Below are 10,120 nucleotides of genomic sequence, written 5' to 3' on the forward strand. Positions count from 1 at the left end.
TGAGGAAAATATCTACGAGTTATAGATTTGGGAAAGACAATGACGTAATCCATTTCTCATCGCAATTGTAAACCGCTCAAATAGTGTCTGCAATTGGTATTTGAAGCGCATGCATGATTAACATTTTGAGCGCTACAGTTAAAACAATTCTGTTCATTTGGGACAGTTATGTTCTATTTGTTAGTCATTATTAGCTTTTGCGGTGTTCAGTAGGTATGTCGGTGCTGTCCCGCTTCAGTTGTTTTCATGTTACAAATATTTAATCTTATCGCTGCCGAAGACCTTGTCACTGGTTCCAGCAAACACCACAACTGGTTAATGAGTCACTGTTGTATCCTGTGTTTACGCATCTTATCTGGAAGCCAAACACGTTTTCGTTTACACTTCTGAAGAGAAGATAGAGTTTTATCCTGTCGCAAAGCTTGGTATTTTATTCAGTGTGCAGCAGAACACATCGTATAGAAGTCCTGTAATAGAATGACAAAATATTAGTTGTTTATAGATTATTGTTTTAAAAATTTCCCATATAAGCTACCTAATAATTACAACTGATTAAAAATGTACGTAGGATTCCAGGTGAACCTTGTAGGGTGTTTTTCAAAATCTGTCCGATAGATGGCGATAGAGTCCACAAAACTATTCGTTACTAAACTCCTTCAAATAAAGATGCTGATGCGATAAATGAGCGTCCGAAGATTTACAATTTAGTTATTCTGTTTCCAAAGATCAGAAAATACCGTGGACGGCAATTGTCAATTTTTCATGTTTTAGTATAAATTATATTAGTCAATATTAGTATTTTTTTCCACATAGGCCTAGTTATTTTAATGAAGAGTTTATGCCTACAAATTTAACGTTAAGTGAAACTCAACTGTAACCAAAAAGGATGATACTAAGAAACACGTATTTAACCCATTATTTTGTACATTAATAACTAGAGTTATAAATGACGAGCATTTCATAAAGAAGGAGATTTTTGTACTTGTATAAGCATCTTCCGTTGATATAGATATTGAGTGGGGGGAAGAAACATAAAACCATAAAAAAAAACATAAAGTGAAAAGCAAAACATTGGTGGTCATTTTACATGGTCTGAAGCTGAATAAATCGTGCACCTATTGAACGAGGTTACATCCAAGTCCTATGTATGTCTGCACATGTTGTCAAAATAGTAAATCATCACAACTGCGAGGTGGTTTTATGTCCTTCATCTGCTCGTTAATATTAATAATTGCTGCTGCATGATTTTTGCCTTATACGTCATCCACAGTTACATTCTTTCGTTTCTTAAAATGATTTGTTTATAGTAGGCCTAATCATTTTTATTATTAGAGGCATAAAACATTTTTCTTCCTCTCAAAGTTTTGAAAACGTGTCATTCTATAGGTGTAATAAGGAAAATAAAAGGGTACGTTTTGTTTAATTTAAACAATCAGAGCTGCTCACGGCACAATTTGATATAAAGTTTGCAGCCTGAGGCTTCTGTTCACCATAGTCATTCCGCTGGAATAGAGGTGTCCCCTCGCACCGGTCATGGAGAGACCTGCGAAATCCGAACCTTCTCGCCCAACTGAGGTGTTCGTCTTCCGTTTTAACAAGTCAATAGAAATACTAGGGAGGCTCTCCTATAAATACCAGTACGTATGTGAGAGGGGCGTGCCCGCGCTCATCCAGCGCTCCACAGTCTCCTCTCAGCGCACTTCTCTAGTGGACGGAAAGCCGGCCTCCTGTATTCAAGCGATCGAACCGGTTTCACTGTGGAGAGGGCTTCAGATTATTTTTGGGGCAGTACTACTATGGATGTCTCACGAGCAGCAGCGTTTTGCTTGATTTTTGTCTTTTTCTGGGATTTACCGGGTTTTCACTCAGCTGCTATTTTAACTCCCTCGGTCCCGAGGAGAAACAAGGGAACGAGGGTCCTGTATGATGGACAGGAGTCACCCAAATTCTTGAAAGAGATCTTCGCATCCTCCCAGAGTCAAAGCCATCAGCAGGATGATTTTAAAGACGCCATTATTCCCCACGATTACATGCTCTCCATTTACAGGACATACTCCGCGGCTGAAAAACTGGGGCTAAACGCGAGTTTTTTCCGGTCGTCAAAGTCTGCCAACACCATAACAAGTTTTGTGGACAGAGGAAAAGGTTGGTCAAAAATGTTAACGTACCCCAAAGGCTATACCGAATGTTTAGCAAATATAACTAGTGCAATTAAAACGTTTTGTACTTTCATTTGATAGTCACCAACAAATAGTTACAGACAAATTGTATATGTGCTTTTCATTCACGACGTTGAGTAAGTTCTTCGGTGAGCAGCGTAAAGCGAGGCAATACTGCTTTGTGCCAAATATTTATATAATTTAAACCCCTTTACTGTGCTTATATTTAGAGAAATTAGATGTACAGTTAAAAGCTGATGATCTATTTGCTCTCAGCCATCACTGGCATGATAGTCTTCATGCTGTAAATTTAGATATGAATGCAATAAATGATATGAGATATCTTATCGCTTTTCTAGTCTTGTTGACATATGTTGGAACGTTATCTAACCAATCTTTATGACACATTTAGGTCTAGTTGTCACATCCAGACTACTTTGAACCCTGGGGACATGTTAAAAACGGATGAAGAAAGAAAGAAAGAAAACAGTTTAGCGACGGCCAGATTTGCGAAGCGTAAAAAAGTTGTATTAGAGTGGCACTGACCTCTAAGTAGCATAGCAATAAAACACTAATTGAAACGCTTTTTAAATGAAGGCAGTAAATTATTTCCCTGGCCCTCGCGGCCAAGCCACAGAACCTGCTTTCTACAACCTGACCATCTGAAAACAGCGTCTGCGCGCGGCGTCGCCCGTGCCAGCGGGTTCACTGGGTGTTGAAATACTAAATTAAAAAAACAGATTTATTACAACATTCGGACTTAAACCATGTGTACCATTTTTGGAGATTTCATTTAAAATGTGTAAACAAAATTATGGAACTGTCATCATTTATATGCAACATTTGAAATGTACCGTACACGAAACAGAAAGTTTAGTGGCACATGCTATAATCGTATTTTATTTATGTTTGGTTAACTAGCAGCATTTAGTAATTCGGCTGTGTAGGAAATACCTTACTATGTAACGTTGGTTCAAATGGATTACTTGTGGTAAGTCGTGACGGAATATTGCAGACAAAAAAAGCGACCTAAAGAGAAACCATGTCGGCAAAGTTGTTCTAAGTTAAGGAAAATCATATGTATTGGTCAATTTCCCAGTATTTCTATACGCTCAGTAAACAAAAGCCTCTGGTTTGAGGAGTGAATTGTGAACTGTTTTTTTAACTCACTTTCTCCTCTGATTTTGATTTGATGTGTCACTGCCTGTGACCTTTCGCCGGACCTTCCGAGGGTTGCTTAGCGTTGAATCCCTGATTGGAGTATTTGAACTCAGTGATCTAATTGAGTGTTCATGTCATAACATATCAAACACTGTCTATTCTCCCATAATGAACTAGCTAAGCCAATGGCGCATCACCAGAGGAGGAAAAAAGAAAGAACTTCCGTTCTTATGTAGTAATTACTATTTTACAGCCTACCTCCCCGCGTGACTCGTAATTGTGGGAATAGTTTTTATTCTGTTCCTTCAACTCGACATTTCTTTCAAAGTAGGTCTCGTGTTGAAAATTCGTCACTGCCGTGATCTCGGGAGTGTCTTCTTTTAGGTAAAATCGAAACTCCAGTAAACAGATAAATATTTCAAATATCTTCTCGCGCATATAAAGTCTTGCATTTCGACAGCTAGCGCTGCAATATTTAAAAAAAATCCAAACATTTACACAAACGTAAATAGGTAAAAACAAGTGATAATTTCAGTGAAGACTTTAATTTAACCCGCAGTCCCTTTTAAACAGACTCGTTCAATTTGCAGATGTTATCAAACACAGTTTCCATCCAACTGATCTTTTTGAAAAAAAGTAAAATAACTAGGTTTTTCTTCAAAGTAAAACACTAAATACCTAAACTAAGATAGATAGGAAAATTTAATAGATTTAAGTTCGTTACGGTCGCAAGATCAGACAAGAGCTGGCTGACTGTATGAACATTACTTCTGGCACTTAGAGTAGCTCATTAAAACGCAGATGGAGTTCGCTGGCTGTGGATGTTTCACTCTCCCACACATAGAGAAAGAAAGAGAGAGAAACGCTCTATCTGCGGATAATTCTGTTATAATAATCTTTAAAAAATCTCGTTACATTTAAATTTCTATTAAGTTTCTTTTTCCATGATTAGCCTCAGTTTGGGAGGCCAAAATGTGATTGAAGCCTTAGAGGTAATGTATTTGTTTGGAATGCATCTATTTATCTTAATACTTCGGTACAGGACTTGTCCTAAGAGCGATATTCGTCATATATATATATATATATATATATATAAAACGAATATCGCTCTTAGGACAATATGTGTATATATATGTGTGTGTGTGTGTGTGTGTGTGTGTAATCATCATCACGACCGTTCATGTTAGTGTTCAAGGCAAATTTTTACGAATGCTCCTATTTAATCAAAATTTTTTAAATTGTTTGCATTTTTGGATACGCTCAATGACTGATGTCTTGTACAAATTCTTTTAATATAGCAACCTGAACGACATAACTTAAATTCAGCATAATCACTATGAGCACTTTTGAACTGGGAATGTTGTCGTTGGCAAAGGGAAAATGAAATATAAGCAGGGAAGTATTTTAATGGGTAAAGGGGGAATTCGCAACTGTTAATTATTTGGTGACCTTGTATTCGATTTGTTTGAGCGCTTATAAAAAACTCTAATGCAGACCAGACCGGTAAAGCGACCGAAAGAAGCACGAGGTTTCAATCTACTTTTATTATTTAACTCTAAGAGAGTGAAGTACAGACGAACACGCACCCAGCAAATAATTACAAACAAGCGATATTTAATAAAATATCAGACTGGACCTTCAATGTTTTCTCATAAATTAGGGAACCGTAATACAACAATATTTCTAATATGGTTTTTATTTTAAGGATACCAGATCATATCAAATTATAAAATCAAAGTTAATTAACGAATCTTTTTAACGAGTCAGGTAATGGAGAATAAACATACTTTTACCATCTATATGCAAAACAACAAGTTTGTCAACATGTTAAAAAATCCCGACTTCTACGAGGTATTAGCGATTTCAGAAGACATACGGTTTTATGTAAAAAAATAAAATAAAAATTGGGGTATCAATGAAATGATTCCACAAAACCAAATCAATGACAACGTAAGAAACGGTTTTATCGGTTAGGGTCTTTTTGAAATGTGGGGTATTACAGCTTTCATGTGAATATTTTGAGGTGTTCTATTGGAGAAGTGGATAAGTCACATGGTAAAAGACATTAAAGTTTAAAAGCAAACCTGTGCTATCTGCGCTTACGTGGTCATTTAGGTTTGTTTATGCTATTTAAATTGCCGATAGGGAAATAAGCAGGAAAAAAAAAATGTCTGACGCACCCAGTTTGTGAAAGACCAGAGGCTGAAGGTCTGTGGTAACTTGGTTGTTTGTTCTCCTAACGTGCAACCTTGATACTATTGTAATACTTCAATAAAATGAATGACACGAATAACTGTAAGGTGTTTTAAAATCATGCACAAACCACTCGTCGAAAATACTGCATTTGAAGGAATCAATATTGAGTTAATTAATTTCGATCACAATACACAGGAGACTTGAATCTGTCATTTTTCATGTATGCTACGTGCATTTCGCCGTCACTGCTTCATTTAAAGGGGACATAAAAAACGTATTAAATGGGATTCAGTTACAGGTCGCTTTTACGAGATTTCGTGTTTTCTGACCGGTTAAGGGTTTCTACCCTAAACATCTGAAGAACATTTAGGCGGGTTAAGAAGTTACTGTTTTTCACGTTAGTCGGTGAACTGGGATTTTTTTAGAGAGGTGTAATTCAAAGGTGCATCTCTAATGATATGCGCTATCATATAATACTGGAACACAATTTCTCATTTGAGTACACACCAAAACTTAATCTACGCACTTTGTAGTGACTTCTTACTATACCCCAAAATGAGAAAATAACATTGTTCAACAATTCGGAATTAAACGCCTACTCTTATTTGAAGGGAAACGGCCTCTATATCACTAGGCTGTATAAGTACTCTTATATAGTTATTACTAAACGTAATATATTAAGCTTTTACGTGAAATAATCGTGTACGAATAGTCAAGTGTAATACATTATGGGTATTATGAGAAAGCGTATGTACAGCCGAATAGTTGTTCAATTTCGAGATCAGGGTCATTGAAATTTTCGTGTTTTCATCCTAAAATGCAGATATAACGCTCATCAAAAGTGCATTTTGAATACCCGTTACTGGTGTAGGCCTTCGCAGATGTAACGTGGACCTCGATAACAGCAACCAGACAGCGTCAGCAAAAACAACAACAGAAAATGTCGGTTTGGATTTTGCTAGGCCTATTTGGTACAGGGCCGAGTCATTTTCAAGCTGAAAAATTAAGCTGAATGAAGAAAAAAGAGAGAGAGAGAGAAAAGAAACAAAATTGGCTGCGCAGTAAGAATGTCAGCGCTCCCGGTCCCGCTTTGAACACTGTACACCTTAAGTGAATCTGACCGCAATTATTTCTTTTATCTTGCAGACGATCTCTTGCACTCTCCTTTGCGAAGACAAAAGTATCTGTTTGATGTCTCGGCCCTTTCGGACAAAGAGGAGCTGGTGGGAGCTGAATTAAGGATATTTAGAAAAGTACCAGGGGATTTCCAAACGGCCCAGACAGGCCTCTATGGCATTCAAATACTCTCCTGTCGATCAGAGAGGCTACTGGATTCCAGATCTCTTGATCTTCAGGATGCTCAAAAGCCAGGATGGGAGGTTTTGGATGTGTGGGAAATGTTTAAAAACCGCCATCACTCCTCACAGGGGGGCCGGCTTTGTGTCCAGCTCAGGGCCACTCTTGGTAAAACAGAAACGGAAATTGATTTAAAACATCTCGGATTTGACAGGAATGACCGCGCCCAGCAGGAGAAGGCGATTTTGGTGGTTTTCACCAGGTCCAAGAAGAGGGAGAACCTCTTCAACGAAATGAAAGAAAAAATAAAATCCCGCGGATCGCGGACAAAAGAAGAGGACGACAGCCTTCAGTTCAAAGCCCGGCGGAGACGCAGGACGGCGCTGAACAGCCGCCACGGGAAAAGGCACGGGAAGAAGTCCAGGTCCAGATGCAGCAAGAAGGCACTGCATGTTAATTTTAAAGACCTGGGGTGGGACGACTGGATCATCGCACCACTGGATTACGAAGCGTATCACTGCGAGGGCGTGTGCGACTTCCCGCTGCGATCGCACCTGGAGCCGACCAACCACGCCATCATCCAAACCCTGATGAACTCCATGGACCCCGGCAGCACGCCGCCAAGCTGCTGCGTGCCAACCAAGCTCAGCCCCATCAGCATCCTCTATATAGACTCTGGCAACAACGTCGTATACAAACAATACGAGGACATGGTGGTGGAACAGTGTGGCTGCAGGTAGCGACTTACTCTCTCCGCGACGCTGGTAGGTGTGGAGATGAGACCGCAAACGAGAAGACAGATGACACGTGGGCCCGTCCAGTGTGAAAAGGAAGCAGTTTCCAAAAGGTCTTCGACCCCACAGCTTTTGCGTTTGCTACACCAAGTATGCCTTATCGATACTCGAAAAGGGATTTTAAATACAGTTCATTATTGTTAGCATATGCAGATACTAGGCCTATATTTATTCCGTCATTTTAAGCTCCTTAAAATGTATTCCGTCATTTTTAACTCAGACGTAGTAACCGTCAGTTAACTGTTAATTGCCGCGAAGTCATGGTGAGTTTTTGCCTATTCATTTCCAGGAAGAAAATTAATTTATCGCTCACTCGAGTACATGCACACACAGATGGCCGTAGACAGTTTAATTTCCACAAGGGAAATCTGCGCTGTCCGTTTTGGTGTCGTCGTTCTCCACTATTGACGGAGTTACTCGTTAAAAATGATAAATGTTTTATCTGAATGGAAGAAAACACAGAGCGCCGTTATGAATAGAGATGATTCTCTGTTGGACTTTAATACGAAACCTCAACAAGCACCTGTTTAAAACTAAGGCCCTTAGTGTTGAAGCAGAAGGACTGATTGTAAATCTGTAATTCCTTCCGTGGTCCTGAAACCTGGGAACTTGGGATGGTATGACCCGGAGATGTGAGCTCCTGCCGCCTCTCTCAGTGATGAATGTGATCTTACCAAACGCGGATCGAGGTGCAATGGAAAGCAGGAACTGCGCTTTCCAAGTGATTAACGCCACTCGCACTCGGCTTCCGAGTCTCGGGTCCGACATCCAAACCACAGCCGTGGGAAACTTTAATACCAGCTAGACTGTGCGTGACTGACATAAGTAAAGGTGTGTCGCAGATCCGCATGGTCTGGACAAGAAAGTCGAACTGACATAGTGCCCAGACTTTGGACAATCGGTCACAGTGCCGTGCGAAGTCACAATGAAAAGAAAAAGACGAAGACTGGGATTTAAGAGTTGCTTCCTATAAGTTTGCAGGAACCCCTGACGCTTGGTTGAACTTTTACCTGCGTGACTGCAACGTCTGCATCCGTACAAATGCACTTCCACGGCAACCGCCCGCTTCCACGTCGCGCGGAGGGAAGTTTCCGCGACGAATCCACTGACTAAAAAAGACTCGCAAGCGAGACATTAAAGTAATGCACATTAGCTTTAAATGCACTGCTGTTCATAATTTGAGCTGTAAATATTTGTATATTTAAACTCCTCAAGTGCAACAACGGAGAAATGAACCACCGCATTTCTTGCAAATGTATATACCTTTATATGCACTCAAATCCTTAATGTCTAATCTATTATTATTTTATTATTTGTGTTGTACATATGAGTCTCATGATAATCATATTTCTTACGTTGATAAGAGTAATTTAAAAATGTATTCATTATTCTGTACTGAGGGTGGAAACACAATTAATCTATGTCTACCTCACAGTTATAGACTTCGACTTCTGAGGCGAATTCATGTAGAGTCTAAAGTGTTTTTTTTTTTCAATTCTATATTTTTAATGGATAATATTTCGCACTATTACTGTACTAATAAAATGGGGAAAACGCACCTGCGATAATTTCAAATTGCTTACTTCCTTTATGTTTTCAGCAGTTTGCGGAGCGTGATCTTTTGATGCGCTCACGTTTTGACTAAAGCACTAAAGTCTTTTAGAGGAAGTAGCGTGATCACGGCTCCACGCGCAGCCTTTGGGGTTTTAAGGTTAGGGCCGCATTGTCATGCTGGACTGAACGTTGCCTGCAATTATTTAACTTACCCTCTTTTTGACAGAATACTGGAGATGTTGGTAAAGAAGGTAGCCTATTTTTTTTCATCAACCTCAAATGCAAAATCGCAGGCACGTTCATTCTAAAAAAAAAAATAAAATAAATAATAATAATTAAAAAAAAATATATATATATATGCATGAATATATAAAGACAAGATGATGAAAGATCATATAATTACAAATAATAATAATAATAATTATTATTATTATGCTATAGATATGTTATATGCGGATCATCAAGGACAGCACTGTGCCTTTAAGTATATTTGAATGGATAATTAAGAAAACGCGGTAGTTCCGCGAGCCATAATGATATCTTACAGTCTTAAGTTTTTCACAAATTCAGTATGGACTTTACAAAACGGTGCAGAATTCTAGAAAGGCCTCCTAAAATTTCCCAAGTATCAATGCTATGTCCTGTTTCAGAAATATGAATCAGTTTATATCTGCATGTTTAAATTCATGAAATGACACAGTTTTTGCTTTGAACAAAAGTAGTTCCCTGAGGTATAAGAAATACAAATAATCCTGCGTTAGTCATTGCAGATTCAACTTTAATGGATCAAAATATTATAAATCCCAGTGACAATGATTATAGCCATAAAAATGGTGAAAAAAGATTAATGAAGAGTTTGATGACTTCTCTGTGGTTTCTGTCCATTTGTCAGCTTTGCTATCTTCTCAGAAACGGCATTAACTCGTATCAGCACCGTCGTATTTATGAGCCTTGGTCCAT

General features: G+C 38.7%; 1 protein-coding gene across 1 annotated transcript; it reads left to right on the top strand.

Moving 5' to 3' along the window:
* The first annotated feature begins 1,555 nt into the window (after positions 1-1,555).
* Positions 1,556-9,146, top strand: gdf6a (growth differentiation factor 6a). The gene is made up of 2 exons (XM_023814849.2): positions 1,556-2,145; positions 6,663-9,146. The coding sequence occupies exons 1-2, from the start codon at positions 1,797-1,799 to the stop codon at positions 7,550-7,552; spliced, it is 1,239 nt and encodes a 412-aa protein (XP_023670617.1). The 5' UTR covers positions 1,556-1,796; the 3' UTR covers positions 7,553-9,146.
* The last annotated feature ends 974 nt before the right edge of the window (positions 9,147-10,120 follow it).

This window comes from Paramormyrops kingsleyae, chromosome 9 (genome assembly GCF_048594095.1).
Source record: "Paramormyrops kingsleyae isolate MSU_618 chromosome 9, PKINGS_0.4, whole genome shotgun sequence".
NCBI classification, from domain to species: Eukaryota; Metazoa; Chordata; class Actinopteri; order Osteoglossiformes; family Mormyridae; genus Paramormyrops; species Paramormyrops kingsleyae.

Bases quoted from the DNA above. Each gene is read 5' to 3' on its own strand.
- gdf6a (XM_023814849.2), top strand. From the start codon at position 1,797: ATGGATGTCTCACGAGCAGCAGCGTTTTGCTTGATTTTTGTCTTTTTC. The intron at 2,146-6,662 runs GTTGGTCAAAAA...TTTATCTTGCAG, and splicing joins TTTTGTGGACAGAGGAAAAG to ACGATCTCTTGCACTCTCCT.